The following is a 24,644-nucleotide window of genomic DNA, read 5'->3' on the forward strand; positions in this document are numbered from 1 at the left end:
GATTCAAGTATGACCCCAAGAGCACTTCAGTATATAGAGTTTGTGAAGAAATACAATCCGAAGTTCCAGTGAATAGTTGATTTTCAACTTAGAGTTTCGAGGACATTTCTCTCATTTTAGGGAATAGTCTTGGACTATATCCCCAGACCTCTTAAGGTTTTATATTTCTTTCCATTTCGGCATACTTTAAAAGAAATAAATGTTTAGGAAGCATGTTTCCAGGCATGGGAACCATTGAAGGTGTTTGAATAGAAGAGTCCATTTATGTTTTAGATGGTGACTCCCTTAGCAGTGAATGGGATGGTTTGGTGTATGAGGAGCCGACGTAATGCTGATGGTGTAGTGATAGTGAGTGATCCGACATGGTCTTATGCACAGTGTTTGGGCGGCTTTTCTTCTAGTTTTGGATAGGCACCCAGGTATATTAAGTATTTGGCTTCTGTCTTGGAAGGAGTATAATTATCTTCCATTTTAAAATTTATGCACATGATATATTGCCCAGAAAGTATCTAAGACAGCCTCTTCTTCTTGCCAGTAATTTCACTTTTGTTCAACTTTTTGGATCTGAATGTAGATTTCAGGGACAGAATTCTGACAAAAAGTAGCCTGCAGAGTACCTAAACTTCTTAAGTATGTCATGTACTTTGGGTTCAGATATTGTCCTGTGGGAAACTTCTTGGATGCATATTAACCATCTAGCTAGGGTTATGTTACTGTATTATCTAGCTGTTACTTAAAGGCCTGGACTTCAAGAGTGAGGATTCCTATACTGTACTGTTTTGATAGTTACTACAGAATTTGGCTACCAAAGGAGTATATAGAAGTCCTAAAGAAAACCTTGTCATTATCCAGTTTTCCTAGGAATTCCCCAGGTGTTCCTTCTTAGTGGAATAACCAATGATAGCCTGTACTTCCTGACCATACTATCTTGACTTTCAGAATGAAAGAATTGAAAGGGAAATATTCAACAATATGTGAGTTCAATAAATAATAATTAAAATGTTTTCATGCATTGTTTCCTAATAATGTTCAGTTTTGTCTTGTAAAACAAAGAAGTTTATCAGAAAATATTTTACCTCCAAATGATATATGAGGATTAACTAGTTAATAGTGGTAAAGAAAATTTAGAAAGGTGCTATATGAATGTCATATATCTATAAAATATCACTTAAACTGATGTGACTAATATCTTTAAGTAATGACTAGGAATGTAACTGGTAGCTTGGGTAGTTATTTGAGAATGAGAGCCATTATTCTGTGTACACATCGTAATGAGTTTTAAAATACTTTTTGGCTGACAGCTTGTTTAGTCTAAGCTAAAACAGGACTTAAATGTAAAGCTCAGCCAAAATAGGCATTGTTAGAGTGAGGTTTGACTACTGTAGATGTGTCACTAGTAATTATGATGATGACTCTAAAAGCTCTTGGAGTTGCACTTTTCATACTTGAAGATCTTATCTCATATTTATAAACTGTTTTACACTTTAACTATATAATTTAATTCTCACATTACATAGACATGGGTATTTTAATTTCACATTTTGTAAAATGAAGAAACTGGGGCACAGATGGATTAAGTGCCTTGCAATTCAGAAAGAGACAAGATGGCTCTTGATCAGGTCCTTCCTTGTGACTGCATCTCAGTTACCTTGTCTTAGTTTACGGGAGTGTGTGACACAACGTCTTGTGACACTAGATACCCTATTAATAAATAGTCCAAATTTGCACAGTTTTTTGGAGCATTTTAATATATATTCACTCTTATTTGGTCAGGATGCCCACAGGTTATTGTTCATCATCACCCTTTTGCAAATGAGGAAACTGAAGCACAAAGTGTTCAATTCAAGGCCACTCAACCACTTTTTTAGCTTAAGTTGCTGAAAGTGGCACAACAGCCATGAGAACTGTAGAACTGCCATTCTGGTGGCTCTAAAGCTTGTTTTCATTGTACCAAAATGCCTATTTAAAAGGTGTGTTATTTTGTTTCTTGTTTCTTGACCTGGGCTCCTTTTTTTATCTGGCCCTGTAAACCAAATCAGACTTATGCCTTGTGCATCTAGGACACCCTCTCTTCGTTTTAAGTTGCTGGTGGATTGTCAGCACTGCCCAAGGTGTCTGTGCTCTGTGCTGTACTAGCAGAGGTCAGTAGCAGAAGACACGAGCAGGCCTGAAGATGTAAAGGCAAAGTATATACTCGTGGAAAACTGGAACACAATTATAAGACCACAAATGGACAACGAAAATATTATGCTAAAACTTGTGAGGTTGGTCATGCCGAGGCATGATGAAGCGAGCTGAGCCAGCAGAATCTGTTTAACCTGGGAGGATTCTTACTTGTAAGGAAGAGATGGACCTGGCTGGAAAGAGGAAGAACAGAGGGAAAGAGTTGCCAAGCACACGCTAGTTTAATATTTTAAGTATAGGAGTGCAGGACTCTTACCCTTTTTTTTGCTTTTTAACATTCACAAAGATAATAGTGATTCTTTGTTGAACCAAATTAAAATAATACAAGAAAGTATAAAGAAGAAAGCATCTAAAATTCCTCTACCCCATAGATGGCCAAGACCTTTTTGTAGGCATGTATTAAAAAATATATAAATACACTTTACACACACAGGATGACAAGTATGCATTTTTCCATCTCCATTTTCTTGCTCACCATTGTATAAGGATGTGCAGGAATATTCAAAGTCATGATTTTAAATATGGTCTTTGAGAGTTTTGGCGTGGAGGACCTGACACAGAGGGCTTCCAGTTTCCATCCCCTTGTGGTTGGGGTGGGTGACAGAATGGGGCTTCGGAAATCTCTCACAGCAGCTCTTTATGGTAGACCAGTTACAAGGATCTTTACAGCATGGACCATTTTGGATTCACGTATGCTTTGACAGTCAATCCAAACATAAACTGTCATACTGTATTTCTGAGAAGACAGAATATAGAGCCAAACCATGTACTGACCACAGAGTTCCTTCAGATAGAAAGTTTTTGTTATCAGGTTTATGATGCTACTTGATATAGAAGCCTTTGATTTCACATATTGTTAAATATTGCAAAAATTGAGGCTTCTCTGAGTCATCCTCAATGAGATACAATTTCACGCCCACTAGATTGGAGAGGATGTGGAGAATTAGGAACACTCATTCATTCCTGGTGATGGTGTAAAATGATGCAGTGGCTGTGAGAGACAGTTTGGTGGTTCAGAAAGTTAAGTATAGGGTTACCATATGATCCAGCAATCCCACCTCTATGTATATGCACAAAATAATTGAAAGCAGGGACTCAAACAGATGTTTGCATACTAATGTTCATAACAGCTTTATTCACAGTTGCCAAAAGATGGAAACAACCCAAGTATTCATTAAACCAATGAATGGATAAACAAAATCTGGTATATACATACAATGGAATATTATTCAGCTATGAAAAGGAATGAAGTTCTGATATATGCAATAATATGGATGAACCTTGAGGACTTCATTTGTGTGAAATAAGCCAGACACAAAAGGGCAAATGTTGTATACTCTCACTGATATGAAATAATTAGAATAAGTAAACTCATAGAGTCAGAATCTATAATGTAGGTTACCAGGGAATGCAATGGGGGTAGAGAATAGAGAGCAAAGGGTTAAAATTGATGCAGAGTTCTATTTGGGAAGATAAATTTTGGCAATGAATGGACAGTGGTGATGGTAGCACAACACTGAGAACATAATTAATAGCACTGAGGTACATATTTGAATTAGTTAAAAGGAGAAATTTTAGGTTATATATATATATAAATGCATATATATATATATATATATATATATATATATATATATATACGCACACACATATTTATTACAAATATATATGCAAAATGTTTCTACCCTCCCTTCTTCATGTCTTCTGTCACCTTCTTTTCCTTTCTGTTCTCTTATTCTTAAACAGCTATTCTGCTTTGGCCGTCTCTCCCACGTCAAGATTTATGTTAATTAAGAAAAGGGTTCCTTTTGGTAGCATCTGAAATTAGAGAATTTTCTTTCTCTCTGGTACCTTTCCACATCCATTCCTTACAGTTTCAGTTCTGGATTTAAGACCAAGACTGTGCTTGCTTTAGTTTCTGACAGTGGTCTCTAATGGATGGTGTCAGATGAACTTTAATGAAAGTTCTACAGAAGGTGTTATTTCCCTGGTGATGGTTGGCTCTATGAAGGTTATTCTGTGGTTCTGTTAAACTAAAGCGTAGAATTTCTGGACAGGTAAAATTGAGGATTAAATTTCTGTATCTTTCTTGGGCCCAAATGACTCATTTTCTTATTAGTTAATGAACAGAGGAATGGAATGCCCTCACATTCTCCCTCCCCCAAGGCATTGCAAAAGACAAGGACTTTGGGGGAAGTAGATGGCGGCTCGTTTCAATCGATGCACTGATGTCTGCTCTGAACTTGTAGGCATGGCCTATGACCCATTGATCCCTATTTTTTTATTGATTAAATACCCATATAGGTTAGGTAATACCCTTATCAGTTAGGAATGAGACGATCTTTTTCATCCCTTTCAGCTGTCTGTTTGCCTTTTGTTTTAGTGAATATCTGAATAATGCCACTGAGTCAAAGACAACTGTTTCTCTAGCTCAGTATTCCTACTCTTAGCAGTGGTACCAAGGAACATTTAAAAATAGTGCCAGCAGCCCCTTTGTAAAGCCAGTTTGGAAAGGGAGGGCTGTCCCCTGAGCAGCATCATGACATTATAAAAAAATCTGCCATGAATTTAATATTCATGAATTTAATTTATCTAAGCTGTTTGAATTTAACTGTATTTTAGCCTGTAACTTCTCTTGACATAAGTGGTTCACTTTCCACATTAAAGTTTTTTTCATTTGATTTTTTATAAAATTACATCCTTTCATTTTAAGCCGTTTATGTAGCAAATTTCGTGAAACAAAGTCTTGTAATTCCCAACTAAATATAAAAGCATTATCTTTTTTATCTTTATATCCCTATAGCATCCGGGATTCATTCTCAGTCAACTCTTTATGATTTCATATTCCACGGCCATATGTGACTTGGGTCTTTGCCTTTCTAGTAGCCTTGCTTTTTAATCTCTTCCTTGGCAGTTCTGGTGTTCCCTTGATTATTTTAGTTTTCCTTTCCTGAGCTATATTCAGCTCCGTTAAAACTTTGATAAGTGCCAATTAGAACCGTGGGCAGGATTCCACAAGAGGAGGGTCTTAATTTAGTACAAGACAGGATTTCTGTTTCCTTTCTTTCTTAAAAAAATTTTTTTTTTCTGCTTTATTTCATTTATCTCGCTGGTGATGGCTAATGTTTTGTGTGTTCACAGTTTTGAGCAGTGTCTTTGGCCAAGAGTCACAGTGAGTTTTCAGCCTTCTTCTAGGTTTCTGAACCCCCTACTTGAAAAGTGTAGCATGGTTATTTTCTCCCAAATCCGTTAGTTTTTTCTTAACAAGAATGAGCCTTAACTCTCATTTGTGTGCCTGTTCACCCTGGCTTGTGCTATTTAAAGATCATGGTGATACTTTCAGACTTTGATATTTCCTTATTTAGTGTTAAATTAAAATATCCTGGACACATACCTGTTCCTTTACACTGATCCCTTAAAATATGTATTTATTACATGCAGATTTTTAAAGCTATTAAAGCACTTTCTTTTATATCTGTGACTGAGTATACCATTCTTACAATGAGTCAACTTTTATCAGTCTTTGGTGATAATCTTCTTTTCACATCTATTTGCAGTTTGTCAAGGCTTTCTCTCTGTGGTCTTATTTACCCCTTGTAGTAATTATTTAATTCTTGACACACATTTTTCTGTGAAGAACTGTTTTATTCCCCTGTGGTTAGTTACACTTGCATTTTGTTGTTCCAAAATATTATTCATTATGTGATTTCACTGTGTTTTGCGTTGAGGTTTTTATCAGAAAACTCAGTCTCATTTAGAATTGATTGTTCTATGTAAGTGAGAGATATCAAGGTAATATATTCTCAGTCTATAAGGTTGATAGACATTTGCAGATGGCTGAGTTAAAAAAGTTTGTCTTTTTAAGAGTACATAAGGAGTCCAAATTTACCAGAAGCCTGTAGAAGTGCAATGCATTCTCTGCTAACATGGTAATGATGGGGCCTTTGGGAAATACTAAGCAGTACATTGCAGGGGAGGGCTGGAGAAAGGGGGAGGAATCTCAGAAGAAGCCATTGCGTGGCCACACGGTTGAAATTGAAAGGCATTTTAGGGAAGAGTCTTTAACTTTTAAAATTTCCATTTTTGGGGTCCCAGCCTAGTTTCTTGGCTATTTTGAAGTTTCTGGTCTGGGTTTGTGCATCTGTTCTTGACATTTATTTTGGTAAAATGTGCTTAGAGGAATATGAGGATTATGGTTTTATCAGAATCTCACAGACTTCTAAAAGAGACCATGCTCCTCCTGGTCAAATGGGAACCTCTGCTCTCCCATCAGTACTATTCGTATGCTCTAAAGGATGATTTGAAAGCATTTAATTTAAGTGACAGACAATAGAGCGAATGCCTCTTTCCCCTGACATTGAGTGCTTCCTGTACTGCTCTGAGACTAATGGTACCAGGAAAGTGGATGCTGAGATTTACAAATAAAGAGACCCAAATTTATGTCTATTTAGACATTTTGGTATTAACCCAGAGAATAGAGGTACTTCAGTTGTCCTGCAGATTTGGATTGGAGTCCTTTCATAGGCTTATGGAGTCCCTACCCACTGAAATAGGACGCTCTGTTTCTTGCCAAGAGAGTGACACTCCATTGACAGTGTTGCAGGGATTCCCAGATTTCCAAGCAATGCAAATCCAAATGGACTAGAAAGGAGAAGTACAGCTATTAAATGGATTTAAAGTTCTTTTACTATATTTTGTGCTGAGAATAAAGGGAAGATCTTATTTTTCTTAATATAGTCATGAAGATGTTTAAAATGATGTTCTTTAATGGGCAGCCTTTTTTAGTAGAGCAGCATCTCCGAAGATCAGAACCTAAGTCTTGATCCTGTGGCTAGCAAGGTAGAAGTCAGTGAATGTGGCAGAGGTCTTGTTAGCTCATTTCATGCTTGTTTTGGCTCATTTTGCTTCTTTTAGGAAAAGTAATATTTACAATGTCAGCAGCATGGCAGTCTCTAAAGAAATTTAAAGATTGTTGAATGTTGTTCTGATGTTCCTGTTGCAGTAAGATTTGGTGATGGTCTCAGGACACTTGTTTTCCTATAGCTTCTCAGAACGGGAGGTAGACTGCTGCCGCTTTCTTTGGTTCCAGTCCATGCACATATCATCAAATGCATAACAAAGGAGATAATTGATCCCAAATGTTACTAAGTAAAATTTTGTCAAATTTACATTTAATCACCAGTCAAAATAATTTAGCAGTCTTATATGAAAAGAAAAAAAGAACGGATTTGCGACATAGTGTTGTGAATCTGATTTTTTTTTAGGCATTTGGACACAAACTATCTTGTTTTCTTTCTGAATCTTCTCTGAGAAACATTTTGCATTTGTCATGTTCAGATGGCATTTTAGCTGTTGCAGAGACTTGAGGTAATATAGTTGATGTGAGGAGTTACTCTCTTAAAGCAAATGCTCCCTCATTCATTTATTCATTTTCTGAAGTGAATTTTTTTTCAAAGGTATTATGTTATGAGCACAGGGCATAAAGAACAGGGAGTTTAAGAAAACCCTACTCTCATGAAGTTGCTACTCTAATGGGAGAGACTGAAAATAGCTCCACACGTATCTGAACAAGATAATTTCAGATTCACCTGTTTTGGACATTAGCAATGGCCAAATGAGAGAGTGATGGCATGTGTGGCTACTCTAGATGGGCCATGTCAGAAAACTTTGCTCTGAGGAAGTAACGTCTGAGATGAAATTTAGGTGAGGAAGAGACAATCATGTAAAGATCTTAGGGTTTGGAAAGAGTTCTAGGCAGAGAAGGCAATGCAAAGGTTAGAGCGTAGGTGGTATATCCTAGGACCCATAAAAATGCTGGCAAGGCTGGAACAGCAGGAGCGAATCCAGAAAGCTGTAGAATGTAGTGCGGCAGCCAGGTGGGGTCGCTATAAGTGATCTAAATTTTAAGTGTAATGGGGAATCAACAGATAAATAATTTTACAAAGAAAGAAATATTTGCATCATAATTGTTTTAGGCAAATAATGGTGAATTGCAAGGGGGATTTGAGCAAATGAAATCAGTAAGCTTAGTTGGAGAAATAGAAAAAAAAGAGGAATGCTGGTTTTGCAAAGAATTTCAAAGAAGCAAGACTGGGAGGGGACAGGCAGGATTTGGGCTGGTAAGAGAGGAGAGAATGTTTCAGAAAGGGGTGCTAGAGTGCTGATACTGGCAATGTGTGTATTCTGGGGAGAGAAGAGATGGCTGGTTGAGGATTCTGAAGCTGGTACTAGCTAATTCCATTCAATGTATCTGAGACACCTTATAAAGATGCTTTTAATGAGCATAAATAAGCACTTGGTGATTATTTTGCAAGGACCTGTATGGCAGAAGCCTTTTATTTTATTTTGATTTCCTCAAAATAAATTTTAATATCTGTTTTATGATAGAGATATGTACTCTATCCTTTTACATTTGTTGTTTCTCCTAAACCTTCTGCAAGATTGGTATTTTAGAGCATGTTGCAGCTTAATGCCCCCCCCTCAATGATTGTGTAATTAATTTTTCCTCAATATAGGTTTCCTTTCTCCCTGTGATTAACAAGCCCCAAAGCTTCACATGTATTTTCATTTCTGGTAGATGTTTCATTGGATGCTCAGATTTGGCTCATAATTTGAGCAGGCCTAAAAATCTGTTTCATGAGGTTAATTTTAAATTATTTGGTTTAATTAAAATTATAAATGGTGCTATTTTATAATAATGATATCATTCCTGAGTCATTTTTCTTGGACAGCTGTACCGTACCATTACGCAAATAGGTATGTTTTTGACAGGACAGCAATACCTGCTTTATTCTCCATTACTCAGTACCTCATAGCCTTGTTATTTCCTAATCCATGGAGAGTGTGTGTGTGTCTCTGTGTGTGTATATCTGCTTTTTTTCTCCCTGTGATTCTTCCCTGTTGCAAGATTAAATTGTTTCATATAGCCTTCTAGACAGAGAACTGTTGAGATTTCCTTCTTTTTTTTTTTTTTTTTTTTAGAGAGAGGGAGGAAGGGAAGGAAAGACAGAGAAGGAAGGAAGGATGGAAGGAAGGAAGGGAGAAAGAAAGGGAAACATTTTTAAACATTTTCTTGTTTTATTATATTTTGTTTGTTTGTTTGTTTTTTACATGGGCTGGGGCCGGGAATCGAACCGGGGTCCTCCGGCACGGCAGGCAAGCACTCTTGTCCGCTGAGCCACCGCGGCCCGCCCGAGATTTCCTTCTTGTAAAAGAAAAAAAAATAAAAAAATTGTATATATAAACCAAACTGGTATGTGTCTTTGAGTCTACAAGAAAACATAGAGAACAAGAAAAAATGGTAACTGTATTTGCAAGGCATGGAGTCAACGAAAGCATCATCAAAATTTTATCACAATGTATTTTAATTGGATTAATAATCTTAAGGAATAAACTCATTGAATGTTGGAATTGAAATCTATAGAAGGTATTGCCTTCTCTGTCATTTTAGGACTAAGAAGATAGGCCGGCCAATCATTTTCTGTAGTTAGGGACAGAACAGACAGGATCCACTACTTCTAGCCCCTCAAAGTATCCCCATCCCCTTTTTCCTTCTTTCCCTTATAAATATTAGCATCTTTCTAGGGTTATAGCAGGCTATTCTAACATTTAAAAACATTCTTTTTGAGTAACTAATGAGCATATTGTATTCTTTACCCTCTAAAGCCTCCCCAAACCCTGTAGAGAATGTGACTAGCTGGTTTGCATTTATCATCTGGATTTTCTTGCCACTATTGCTTGTTGCTTTTCTATGTGTTGCTGAATGAAAGAGTGAAAATTTAGGATCAAAGGGAAGCCTACTGAAGCATCAGGAAAAAATATTTTGAAGTCAAATAAAAGTGGGTCGTATCCTTAGGAAGCGTCTTCCCTCCAGATGAAGTTTTACATGGGTATCTAATGGAGATAAATCCAAAATAGATAGTAAAAAGAAGTGAGATAACTTAGAATTTTTTTTTTATTATTATTCTGTCAGGTGAATGAGTGAAATTCCCTGAATATTTACTCATTAAGTGAATATTTATTGAATGAATACTATGTGCCTGGCACTGAGTTTAGTCTGTGGGTTTTAAAGCCAAAAACTCAAGTGAGGCAATTATGATTATGGAAACCACATTAGAAGTAAACTAATAAATATATAAGGTCATTTCAGATCATTTGAAGTGTTTTGAAAAAAAAGTTTAATGGGTTGTATGAAAGAGAGAGACTGCTGGGTGAATTAAAATGGCTGTATGGGAATCTCTGAGAAGTTGATATTTCGGCAAATGTCTGGAAGATGCTGAAGGGCCAGCTGTACCAGAGATGTGGATAACTGGAGGAAGGTATTTCACGTAGAAGGAAGAGTTAGTTCAAAGGCCTAGAGGCAGGTGCGTTGTTGGCAAAAAATCTAAATGGAGAGAGTAGAGAGTTTGAAAGGGGGTGGGGAGAAGGGTATGTTATAAATAAGGCCAGAGAGTAATAGGGCCTAGACTCCTGTAGAGCCTTTAGTTCCCTGTAAATATCTTGGAGTTCACATGGAGTGAGCTGGAGAGCCATGGACGGGCTTTGAGCAGAGCAGGGACATTATCTGGCTTAGTATTTAAAAGGGTCTTTAATACCTATGGCTTTCCTGAGGGAATTAGAATGTGGGGGCACAAAATCCAGTGTAAGCCCCAGGTGGGAGATAGTGGTCCAGATCCAGAAAGAAGCAGCGGATGGGATCAACTTTGTGATCATTTGAAGGAACACCTAATAGGATTTGATGTGAGGTATAGAGGAAGAAGTCAAGAATGATTCATAGGTTTGGGACCTGAGAAACTGGAAGAGTGAAGTTGGCAATTAATGAGGCAGGAGAAACTGAGATGGGGCAGGTTTCAGGGGGGCGGGCATTGGGGAGTTTGATCTGGCACGTGAGCAGTTAAACTTTTCAGATATTCAGGTAGGGATGGCAGGTAGTTCTTTCATATTTGCTTCTGGATTCAAGGGAGAGATCCAGGATGAAGATACAAATTTGGGAGTCATCAGCATCTAGAGGATATTGAAGACTTGAGTTTAAATGGAATCAGGCAAGGAGTGAGGAAGGATAGAGAAAGCTAGGGTCATGGCTCCAAGGTGAGAGGGATGAGAAAATGCAGTCAGAGATGGGAGGAAAGCTAGAGAAGGTGATGCTATATGGGATAAGTGGAGAAAGTTGATGTAAGAAGGAGAGATTAGCTGTGTCACATGCTATTGCAAAGTCCAACTCTCTTCGCCATGACTTGAAACATATAATTAGTACTCCAAGCTGTCAGTTTATTATGCTGATTTTATGCATAATTAGAAATTGGTAAACACAGACTATGACACACATAATTCTTGAGCAATTCCCATTATGCTAGGCATATAGTAGGTCATAAGCAGGACAAACATATAAGACGAGGCCCGATGACTCTCTCTAATACATTATGTACTCATGGACAAAATAAAACAAGTTGTACACACAGCCTCAAACCGATGAATGAATTCTCTTAAGAATTCATTTATAAACGTATTTATCATTTGGAACTTAAAGTGTTTTCTTGTAGAACTCATATGGTGAATGATAGCTATGTTTAAGGGTAGACAACAAAAACTATCATACAGTAACTAATCTATAGCACCAAGATCCGAAACTGCTTGCCAGATTATTTTATGATTGTATTTACTTATTTTGACCATGCCATCCACTTAACTCTGAGACTCTGTGCCTCATTTTTTGTGAAAGGGAAATGACAGGCGTCTGATTCTGTAAATGGATGGTGGTCACAGGGTTATTATTATTATCATTATTTTTGCATGGGCAGGCACTGGGAATTGAACCCGAGTCTCCAGCATGGCAGGCGAGAACTCTGCCCCTGAGCCACCATGGCCTGCTTACAGGTTATTTTGTAAGATGTTGAAACACTTCAGGCTTGCTTGTCCTGTTGGTCCCACATATTTACTTAAGGAGAGATAGCTGTCCCGAGAACACCCAACAGATGCATAACAGGTAAGATTAAAAGTGAAAAAGCGAGTGAGGTTCAAATACGGTCAGTCATCTCCTAAGGCAGACACCCTTTCCTTCCCCTGCCCCTCCAGAGCCTCACAGACTTGTTGCTTTACTGTAACTTCTCATTTCTCTTCCTCCCTGCTCAGTTTAAAGGGTTCCCCCTAGTTTCACCACTGCTTTGGTGGATTGCTGGATTTAAGGGGCCAGAGAAGTAAACACCGCAGAGGATACTGGACTCAACTTGGTATTTCTGCAGATATTCAACCCTGTCCTTCACTGAAGAGAGTAGTGTCATATCCTGGGCCTCTGAGCAGAGAAGAGACCCCAGCTTAATGCTCCTTACAAGCATTGTGAGGCATCTTCCCTTTCATTGATTGCTGTGCTCTGAATTGCTCCTGGAGTGGGTAGCCTTGTGTGAATAAAGATGAACAATACAAGAGATGCAAGTGACTAGTGTAGGAGACATGAGGAGGGGGCCAGGCTGGTCTGCGATGCTGCTGGTTGTCGTGTGACACCCGAGACAGCCTGAGAAGCGCCCGAGGGAAGGATTTAATTGCATTTTTGTGCAGTAACTACTGGACAGGTGTCAAAGGGTGGCTATAGCGTCCCAGTTGGCATGCAGAGCTGTAAGAAATCTTATCAGGTTCCCATTTCTCAGAAAGAAAATGTGTTTCAGCCAATTCACTATTGGCTATAAGTGGTGAGCCTATGAGTGTTTAGTCAAGAAAGTGGGGAGAACCTTAGAGAAAAGCTAAGAAACTAGCAGACAGGATGAGTATGAATCATAGTGTTTTGGGAAGTCATTCAATATATTATTTTTGCTGTCTTGGTTTTATAACACTGAGCCAAGAAATATAAACTTATTAGGCACATTTGCAAGGCTTCCCTTTCTCTGAATAATGTTAGCAATTCATTAGTAAACTTCATCTGCACTGTATTAAGAAATTTTACCTGGAATCCAAAAGCACAGAAATTGCTTGTAGGCTTATTAATGGCAATGAGTCAACTCAGTTGAGGAGAGAAATACATAAATTTTATGGGGCCTGAAGCAAGGAGGTGTCTATCAGAAAATTATTGGAATGTTTTAATGTTGTGCTGTTTTGCCTTTATTGATAACTGACTTGGGTTATAAGGAGTTTGTTGATTTATTCAAACGCAAGTTCTGTCAACTGGTCACTTGGCAGGTTGTGTGTGTGTCTACAGAGCCTGAGGTTTTTCAATCCTTGCTGTGATTTTTTTTATTATATATTCCAGAAAGGCAGGGAAAAAAACGTTTATTTCTTAAAGCTATTATTAAAACATTTGCCTTTTTGTGGATAATTTTGTGAATAATTCCCTTAACTTTCCCTCTTATGATTGTCTTTATATAGGTAAAAGACACTTATTTGCTTTATATTTCTATCTGTTATGGAAATACAGGCTTAAGTGTACTGGAAAATCAAATGAATTGAGTTCAATGATATTCTATTGGAAAAAACCAACAGCATTTGAAAATTTGGAAACTCTAATTTACAGAGTAACTCCTTGTGGTGCATTTTGGCTTCTTTCTTCTCGTCATTTTAGAACTTCAGGCCTTGAAAACATGAATAAATGTTGGTTAGTGTGGTACGCCTTAGGCAACATGTTTTGGAAGTTTTGTCTTAGGTACTGTGTCTTCCTGATTCAGTGTTCTGCCTACTCAATCCTATTTTAAGGACAACCTCTTTTTAAAAGAACTTCCTAGATAAATAGAGTGCCTATAACTTGTATTAAGTGCCCAGATTATTCTTCTAGAACTCTCTGTTGTCTAAACCACCTTTATCTACTTCCCTTGTTGTTTCTTTCTGATTCCTCTCTCTACCTCCTCTCTCCATCTTTTCCTTTTCCTTTATAAATATTTTCCCCTACTTTTGCTGAGGTGGATCGGGAGGTAGCCAGACAGAGATTAATTTCCCATAGAATATTAATATTCTGTACAATAACGTGGAATCTGGGAAAACTTGTGGAGAGGTGCTCAAATGTAGATTTCAGTATGCTTGCTCCACTTCTATTTTGTCTCCTTCAGTTGCAAGGATGTGGGGTCCTGGCCATGTTTTATCCTTTGTGTTACACCATATTGCTCATTTCACTTAAGGTTCAAAGAATCATAAAATTTCAATGTTTGAAGTTCAGTCCTTGTCTGATATATATATCTTCTCCATAGCTACTTTACAAATGGTCCTTAAGCCTCTGCTTGGAGACCATTATTCAAATACACTCAATGATAGAGGAATGGTTATGTAAACTGTTACACGAAGCTATTCATTGAGATTACATGATCATTAAAAATGATGATTATGAATATTTTAAAATACCATGGAGCATAGTCATGTCATATAAAGAATTCAAAGGCAGATTTTATGATTAAAATGATTAAAAAACACAAAAATTGAATATATACATACTGCATGAAGATGATTTTAGGGACCATGAGTGATTTTTTTTTCCATTACTCTTATTTTTCCAAATGTCCAATAATATGTATATTACTTTTATAAGTCAGAAATCTTCCTAAGTGGAAATGATGAGGAAGGACACCTAATACCCAGCAGATTGTCTCTTGTGTCTTATCCGTATCGATGGCATCCACCCCCACTCTTTGCTGGGTCTTGCTTTGGATTTTAAGCTGTTGTTTCTACTAATAGGAAGTAAATTTACACTTTTGAAAGAGCGAGAAAAAGCAGTACACTTTATTAGTCACTTTAAAAATAACCCTGACATACTATGGCATAAGCCCTAAATAGAAGGGAAGACATGGGAAAGTAAGCACGATATTTACTTTTAGATGTGTTTTCTAAAATCTGTGGAAACTACAGACTTTATAGGGAACTGCAGACTTCTTATAGGAAATAGTACCCTTTTTAAATGATGGGAATTACATTTTAGTCTTTTAAAATAGGATGCATTTTTAAAGACATATCTAATGGGTGGTTTTAAACTTAGGTCACTCATTACTTAGAAACATCCAAGGACTTTGAAAGCCTTTTAGGAAAACATGAAATATATTTTGATTCACATTGTTTCCAACAAAAGCAATAGATTAAAAACGTTATTGTGTATTACCTTTCTGGCTTAAATATATACTCAGAAGAAATCATAAAAACAAACTTCTTTACAAGACTCAAAATACAGTATGATTTAATCATCTGTGTTCTGAATAAAATATGCAGATGTTTCACTACATTTTTTTTTCTACATGAAATTAGAAATACATTTTTAAAGAAAGATTACTGATACTAGACTTAGGAGAAGTAAAGACAGCCTGACTGAACAATGTGGCTAGAAAAGTCCAGATAACAAAGTAATTGTATTACCTTTGTCAAAACTCACAATAGCTCATTTAACTGTAAATGCAATAGGGGGATTTCCTTTTTTTTCTTTCTTGAATTTAGGTAGAAGCTTCAGTTTGCCTTCCAAACAGACAAAAAAACAAGCGCCAATTCCACGTAGTATAGAATCTCTGCAAAACCAAAAGATATATTACCTGTAATATGTCTCAAGTTCATTTACCAAGTCAGAGTCTAGATTATATATTAGTATGGAATATTTGATACTGCATGATAAACATAAATGAGCAAATTTACTTCTAAAAAATTAGTAATCTTAAATATGACTTAATATCCTTGGATTTCTCAAGTATATGCAGAGGTTGGCTAGAACTTGAATATCCAATAAAGATTCAGCAGTCATGTTTTTTTAGAATAACATTCTCATTTTTGGTTTAACGTACTCTGAGTACATATTCATCACATCAGAATTGTATATAAGATCCATCTAGATTGATTTGTTCATAATAGTTGCCTACTTATAGGAAGTAGCTTTAAATCTGTAGTAATAAACATGACACTGCAATAAAATTAACCATATTTTTGCACATTGTTCATTGAAACACATGCACCATTCTTTTGTACGTTGACATGAAATTGCTAGGTTTGTAGGCCAGATAGTAACAATGTTCAAATATTTGCCACTTATATGGTTCAGCCTAGTACTATTATTAGCTTAGAGCTGCTTCTGGAATGTTCTTGAGGAACAGTGTGCTAATGTAGCACAGTTTTCAAGAAGTTGTTTGTTCCCTTGGTAGATTATCGACAATCCAAGTGTCTTTCTGAAAGAAATGTCCTTTCATGCAACGAAGCCAATAGCATTGCTTTAGTTACTAGAATATCATGAAAAGACAAAAAGGTAAAGAAGGTGGTCTGATGTATGTGGCTTATGCCCAGTGCAAAAGATGTATTGTGAAATGACTTTGTATGTAAGTTCCCCTGATTTGACATCTATAATGGCCCAAGAAACAGCCCCCCTGATTTAAGACTGGTACCTTTCAATGGAATTAAAGAAGGAGTTTCTTGTGCAAATGATCGACATAAATAGCATTTCAGGCAAATGTGGCCAGTAATGTTAAAAACAAAATAGGGTAGGCCATGGTGGCTCAGCAGGCAGAGTTTTCACCTGCCATGCCGCAGACCCGGGTTCGGCTCCCGGTGCCTGCCCATGCAGAAAAAACAAAACAATACAATAAAACCTTTGGAAATGCATAAATGAAAACAGCTCCTCCTTCATGCAGACATGCCAACCCAAACTGCCTAAACTCCACCAGTGTCTTTATGTGAATTCCAAGCCTGTAAAAATTAGGATCATCTTGAGTTACTCTTTGGTTTTATTAGCAGGATCTTTCAAGGGAGTTCACATCGTCTGACATTAGGTAGTCATGCTATTGACGCATAGCCTGAGGGTTAAGAGTGAGATGTATCAGAATCCCGCAGCCTTTGACAACAGGACTTGTAAATGACAGCATATGATTATTTTTGTGGTGTGACAGTAAATCATAATGGTACCTACCATTATATTTTTTCACAAGGTCCTTTGGCAATGAGAGCATTATTTATTATTTTTCATTCCTCATTACCCATTCTTTAGGTTTTTCAAAATAATCTTGCTTCCATGGTTGAAATGTTCAGATGCAGTGTTGTGAGTGTGTGATTTGGTTTCTTCCTTAAAGATTAGCCTCTTCTCAGGATGGAACTGATTCCTCCACAAGGAATTAGTGGCAAATAAATGTCTATAATTTTACCCAACAGAAATTTGGCAATTTGAGGAACCGTGTTATTATACAGATGCCAGTATAACTATAACTGGATTTAGCCATTGTGCCAATTTATTGGAATAACGTCCTTTTTTTTTCTCAGCTTTTTCCTTCTAGCTGCTAATAACGTTCTTTTTAAAAACAGAAAAAAAAGAGAGCAATCTTAGAGATCCGATTAAAAATTGTTATTGAACCAGTTATACATATATCATTGGTATAACCCAATTAGGTGCTAAATCCTTGTACTAGCATTTCAGAATTTTTAATAGCACTTAAAATTTTTGAATTATTAATGCAACCCTACTTTTAAGATTGTCGCTTTGATAGCACATTTTAATGAAATCCTAATTATGATATTAACAGAGGAGGAATTTGTGGAAAGCATTCAGAACATTCTGTATTGTTTTGATGAACATGAACATCTGAGTATGGGAGGGAAACAACAACATGAGACTGAAACTTCTGGTGTCATCTGTGTTTCACCATCCGTAATATCACCTGTTGCGGAGACAATGTCTTCTTCAGGTCTGCCCATGGTTGATGCTCAATTTCTATTATCTTTTCCTTCAACAATAACAGCAAAAGTAGTCATGCGAGTACTTTATAACACTGACAAAGTTTTTCTTTGGACATTGGACACATGAGAACATTTTCATTATTGTCAGTTATTGCCTTGAATTCCAGGGCTGTGCTAGTCTTATTTGACACAATCTATAACTTTATCAACCATGGTTTTACTTTGGTGTTCTTTTCCATTGTCTAGAAACCTCCGTGCTTCATAAATATTTTTGAATGAATGAATGCGTTAAAGAAATGTCTGCAAAATAGAAAAATATACTTCGGATGAAATAAGAACTCCTAAGTCCCCCTTCCCTGATTTTAACAGGAAGCATTCTCTTTTCCTGAGTGTTAGGAAAGCACAGCTCACTCGGCCGGGCTCACGATGTTTGTGAGCACTTGAGTCTGTGTGGCAGCTCCATTTTTAGAAATTGTGAAACTGTCCCTCCCCATGCAGCTAAGTAACAGCAAGATTATTGCAAGCATCTCTTTCATATTTCTGTAGCACTGATTTTTTTTTCAGCTGCATGGCCCAGAGTCTCATCTTAAAACATAGAAACCAGTAACTTTTTATTTGCTTTGATAAAATAGAGTCCTTTTGTATTTCTTTACTTATTACATCCTTTGTATGTTTGCTCCCATCCTAACATATTTCTAGAGACTTTCTAGTTTTTTAAAGTTTTATTTATCTTTTTATTTATTGGCTCTCACAATTTAAGTAAATGTTATTTTCTTGCTAACAGCCAGTATTGTTCATGTTAAAACACTAAAACCATTGAGGATTTTGTGTGAGCAAAAATAGTTTACTATTATTTAAGAAAACCCAAAACATTGCTTTGGAAATACTAGCCAATGCAATAAGAAGTGAAAAGTAGTAAGATGTAGCTGTTGTGGGATGTGGTGATATAATGTCATTATTAGTAAGCTGTATGCTTACTTACTTTGGTTTTCTGGTTGGCAAAAAAAGTTACACTAAACAAAAGAAATAATAAGCATTCAGCATAGAGCAGTGCTTCTAAAAATAGAGTTCCCAAGACACTTGTAGAGTTTTGATGAAATCAAAGCTATCTTAAAATGTATGTAAAATATTTTTGCCATTTACTCTCATTGTTGTATGAGTTTTACAGAGGCCATATGATATGATATTGCAACAAATTGAATGCAGAAGCGTATGTGAGAATCTAGCTGACTTCTATTAAGCCAGACATTAAGGGGAGTTACAAACTATAAAACAGTTCCTTTCTTCTAACAATATTTTGTTTGTTTTGGAAAACATAATTATTTTTATAAAATAGGTCATGTTAACGTGTATGGGATTATTTTCAATTTATTCATTAATTTAGTCAATAAACATTAAAACATTGGAAATTCAAACAAATACAGTAAGCATCAACAGTTATAAATCACACAAACAAAAGTTCTTTAAGGTATTCAGTAATTTTAGGACTTTAAATAGTTTTTGAGATAAAATATTTGGGAGTCGCTGGTATAGAGAATGGACAGTATACACTTGTCTATACAACAGCAATAAACAGTTATAATTTAGAGTGAAAAAATGCAATACCTAAGAATAGACATCCAGACTTACGTGAAGTATGCCATAATACTTCATTCTAAGATATTGAAGGGGACTCAGTAAAAGGAAATTCATGCCATGCTCTTTGATGGGAAGTTTGTCTATTATAATGCTGTTCATTTCCTTAGTTAATTTATAGATTTCACATATTTTTAAACAATGAAAATAGGTTAAACCTATGGAAATGAAAGTTTCTCTAAATTTTAACAAAATGATTTTAAGGTATGCAAGAATAGTGGAGCAGTAATTGCAGAGAAAATTTTTATAAGAAAGATAATTAAGGAACTCTGCCTTACCTGGTATTATAATTGGAATAAGGAATCAGAGAAATAGAATCAATTATCATAAAATGAGCTTCACTGTGTACTCTGTGTATATGTGTATATATATATGTATATTTGTGTGCATTTAATTTGATGAAGGAATCAGTAGTGTTCAGTTTCATTAACATAGAAGATATAGAAATATAAATAATACTTATCAGTAAAAATAAAATGTCATAAATATTACATATAACAGTATTGCTAAGCATTTGTAAATTGTTGGAGGGCAGTTGTAAATTGATACAGCCTTCTTGGATAGCTATTTGCAACTATCCATCACATGCTTTTAAATAGCCAATTATCTTTAATATGTCAATTGTATTTCTGGCAATTTCCCCTAAGGGAGCATTCAGAAATGAGAAAAGTACACAAATTTGCCATAATGTAAATATATGTAAGTATATGTCATAATATAAGATGTCTAACTGCACAAATATGTTCACAACAGCACTTTTTTATAACAAGACAAATTTTAAAATAATGTAGACACCCACTTATAGGCCAATGATTAAGTAAATGTGATAACGATAGGAAAAACTGCATATGAAGCAGTAGTACAAATAGAGAAAACAACCTTTCACGTACTTCATAAGTCCGACTATGTAAGAATTACAACAAAATGCCAGGAGTAGATACCTTAATGCATTAATAATGGATATCTCTGGATTCTGAAATCATGGGTAATTTTCATTATTCTCTTAAGTCCTCTGTATTCTCCTTTTTTTTTTACGATGTGTGTATTTACTTTACACACAACTATTGGTAATTTAATTTATAGGGTAAGATGAGCCAAAAATATTGTAACCGCTTGAAATGAGATTTTATGTTACTTTTCATCTCTGACTACCTGCTCTTTTTTTCAAGTGACGGTAATTTTTAGAGTGTGGCCATTTGCTAATGAGCTATATAACCAACTTTAAACAAGCCACGTTCCCCATCTTTGTCTTGAATTTCCTTACCTGTTTAATTTCCTTAACCCTCCCATCTTAAAATCTGAAAATTAAGGGATAAATATTAAAAAAACTCTGTTACCAACAGAAATATCTTCTCCTACATTCACCATGTCTCTGTCTTACTGCACGTTTTCTCCTAACATGTTCTCCAGTATTTTGTATTTCTTGATCTTCACCTTCCCACACAAAGTCTGATAATCTGATCCCCTTGGTAAAATTGTATATTCCTCTAAGAAGGGATTATAATGTCACCTTCTGTCTGTCTCCTAGTACCACATGAGCTAGCATCAGGTCCTCTTGGTCTCTATATGAATATTGTCGCTTGATTTTCACCTAAGGGTCCAGAAGATTCTCATTGTCACAGAATTTACAGAAACCTGTAGAAATCCTAGGAATCTAGATATAAATGGACTGACTGACTTAACCATGACATTCATGGCTGTTGCTTTTTCCTTTCATTTTAGCCTGTTTCATTAGACCTTATTGATACACGATCTCTACAGTTAAAGATAACCCAGGCTTGGATGCATATGTTTAAAATTAGAAATTATTAGCAATACAGGAACACTTTTTTCCCTTGATGAAGCTATTATCTGATATTTAAACTGCAGTTTGCAATCTGATGTTTTTGTGATGCATACCAGTGAACAATTGCTATGTTTAGTTGTTAATTTAAATAGAGCACTAAATATATTTTAATGGATGATGATCTGAATGCATATTGGTAAAATATCGTAAGCATCGTGCAGATTCGTTCACTTATTATCAAATGTAATTTTCTTATAATCTAACTGCTTATTAAATTCTTCAGTCTAATGTTTTCATCTCTGATATACCTTTTAAATGCAAAAGCAGAACCTTAGAACGGGTTCTGTTTGTCTAATTAGTAATTTCTGGGTGGAGTAAATGCTGTTTGATGCCTCTTTGTGATTCATGTATACTGATAAATTTCTTTTTAAACTTGCAGCAAATAGTGGCAGCAATAAATGCAGGGATTATACCTTTAGGAAACACCTCCAATCAAATCAGTCACTGGGATTTGGGAAGTTCCTTCTTCTTTGCTGGCACTGTTATTACAACCATAGGTAGGAGACAACTTATTTTGTTTTTTATTTTGATAAAGTTTGTGAGCTAAAATTCGTTTATTTGAATTTTTTTTAACAGCTGCTCAAAATGTTCTACTTAAGATAGAAAACTAGATTTTATTAAATTGCTTTTGAAAAGCGGTTTAAAGGTTTGAACAAAAGGGTGATGGAAATGGATTATTGTCTTAGATATTTAAAATACATATGAAACTTTGGAGCAGAGCAGTTGAACCATTTGACTAATGAGTAGAAATAGCTAAAAAGAGCTTGAATTGATCATTTTCTGGGCAAAGTAGTATGTAATGTTTAATTGTACTCCATTTTTGATTCTTTAGTGTGACAGGACAGGATTTGAGTACAATTTTAACATTCTTTCGCGAAGTTTTTATTTGATAGCTCCTTTTTCAATTTGTAAATTTTAACTCTGCATTCCAACAGACTGTACCTGTTTTTATATACTTGTCTATAATGGTCACTTCAGAGCTTGTCTTCTATATATTGTATTTTTCCAAGAGCACACATGCATAAAAAATAATACTGCAATGGGAGGACTGAAAGAAGAATGAAAGTTTAGGTTCTTGCCGATTTACCTTTTAATCCTATTGTTTGGTATAAGTTAAAATAGTGGAACATTGTTTCCTTTTCGTCCTTGACCATGGGTGTACCTTCTGTGCTGCAGAAGTAGACCTGTTTCTTTATTCAGTCATCCAGTATCCAAGAAATATCCAGGGATGTCAGTGCTGATCTGGAATTAGAACCCTGCTTCCCCTGTTGTGGGGGTCGGGAGGGCTTACAGCTGTGCTGACTTATGAAAGGAGGTGGGTTCAAACCATCGTTTTCAAGCTAGGGAGGGAAATTGCCCATCACAGTTATAAAGGAATTTCAGGTATAAGAAAAGGTTTCTACAAAAAAGGAGCTCTTCCCTCCCACGTAAGCTTGTGACAAGATCTCTCTTCGTGACCCTGCTTATGGGGTCTGAATTAAGATTCTGAAATGGTTATTGTATTCTTTGATGACATTCATAAATTAGAAAGTATATATTGCTTTCAAATCACTACTTTAACTCAGAGTCCTAAATAAGAGAATAATGGACAATCGATGGATGAAATAACACTTAAAATTCTTCCTTTGAGAGGATTTTGTAGTGTCCTGTCATTATAGAAATCCACTGTAGTGCCTCTTTACGCTGGATCACTTGCCAGTGAAATACCTTGGATTGTTGATTTTGCTTTAGTTAAGAGGTCAAAGAACTATATTTACTCTTAAATTTCCATCAGCTAACTCAAAAGTTGTGTGGCTGTGAAAATCTGGAATGATGGAAGCCTTGAGCTTTTAACCATAATAACAGGATGACTTTCAGCTTAGACATCTTGGCCATTTCTACTATGGAAATAACCGTCTTTTGTGTAAACTGCTTAGTGTCAAAAGGAAAAAAAAATGGTTTGTTTCTGCCCAGTGAAAACTCAAAAGTCTAAGTTATAACTCATCATGACCACCACCAAATCATTTTGCAAGAGACTCAGTCATTATACAGATTTACTATTGCATCGTATGCTTATAAACAGTCTCAGTTTTTTAATCGCCAAATTCAGTAAGTTTTGCAGACATGTACTTTAATACATGAAAAAAAGAAATAAACCGTTATTACTGGCCTTACCACAAATTATAGCCATTAAATACTACAATAGCTGATTATTTAGGTTGTTAGGTAACTGCCCAACAGCTCAAATCTCCTACTGCTCCATCTCAGGCCCTTAGGTGGGTTAAGCTACTCATTTGGGAATTTTTTACTCCATGGTCTCTTCTTCCTAAATCAAGGCCGTTTCCTCTTACTTTGGAACAGATCATTGTGTAGGGCAGGTTAAAAATTTTGGCTTCTCTGATAAGTGCCCATTTGACCTCCAAATCATTATTTCATAAAACTCGAGTTTAATTAGTAATTTTGGTAATAATGATAACTGCGTGATCTCTGAAGTGGTTTTGAAATTGTAAGTCCAGCACCAGCGGCACTGCCTTAGTCATTTAAAAATAGGCCTTGAGAGAGTTTTGGAAAATAAATTGCAGTGGCTTTTAAAGGGTGCCCCATACAGACAGTCCTTCATGGAGCTGGACTGGATGCAGTTGCCCAAGGTTTTTCATTTGATTTAATCAATTTGTCTAAAAAAGCCAAAGTGACCTCACTGTTCATTGGAAACATGCCCAAGGGAAGTTTGGTTATGTGAAAAATAGTTAGAATGTTAAAATTTAAGGCCTAATTTCAGAGAATATTTTCTTACACCTGTACACTCTTCTCAAAATCATACCCTTCCAAATACTTCACAGATTCCATCCCACAGTTGCACAGACTGAAACCTTGAACTTGACTGTTGTCCTTTTTATACCTCACTTCCGGTCCATCAGCCGACAGAGTCATGTTGGTTCTGTTTTAAAGACGGATCCAGAATTTAACTCATGCTTTCCATTTAAAATGCCACCATTTTGGTCCAAGCCAGCATCATTTCATGCCAGATTATTGTAATAATAATCTGCTCAGAATTCTTCTGTGTTCCAACTCATTCACAGCAGAGGCCATATACTCTGATTGCCTGTTTTCTGTAGTAAGATGCAAGTCATAACAGGTTGGGAATTTTTTTTACCTGTTTGGGTCTTTGCTATATTCACAAAGCCTGGTGCATGTGGGAGCTTAATAAAGATTTTTGCAATTAAAAACTAATTGAAAAAAAAAAAGGGCAGGCCATGTGGCTCAGCAGGCAGAGTTTTCACCTGACATGCCGGAGACCCACCCAGGTTTGATTCCTGCTGCCTGCCCATGCAAAAAAAAATAAACTAATCAAGGGTAGTTCAGTGGTAGAATTCTCCCCAGCTATGCAAGAGACTCA

The 24,644-nt window shown here is 36.1% G+C and overlaps 1 protein-coding gene across 6 annotated transcripts in view; it reads left to right on the forward strand.

Annotated features, from left to right (window-relative positions):
* The window catches only part of KCNK2 (potassium two pore domain channel subfamily K member 2), a 165,503-nt gene that overhangs the window by 40,764 nt on the left and 100,095 nt on the right, over window positions 1-24,644 (forward strand). For all 6 annotated transcript variants that reach the window (XM_077157814.1, XM_077157813.1, XM_077157812.1 and 3 more), the window contains exon 3: window positions 21,648-21,765. In XM_077157814.1, coding sequence (XP_077013929.1) covers window positions 21,648-21,765 — 118 coding nt within the window. The remainder of the gene's footprint in view (window positions 1-21,647; window positions 21,766-24,644) is intronic.

The sequence above is a fragment of the Tamandua tetradactyla genome, chromosome 4 (assembly GCF_023851605.1).
Source record: "Tamandua tetradactyla isolate mTamTet1 chromosome 4, mTamTet1.pri, whole genome shotgun sequence".
Lineage (NCBI taxonomy): Eukaryota > Metazoa > Chordata > Mammalia > Pilosa > Myrmecophagidae > Tamandua > Tamandua tetradactyla.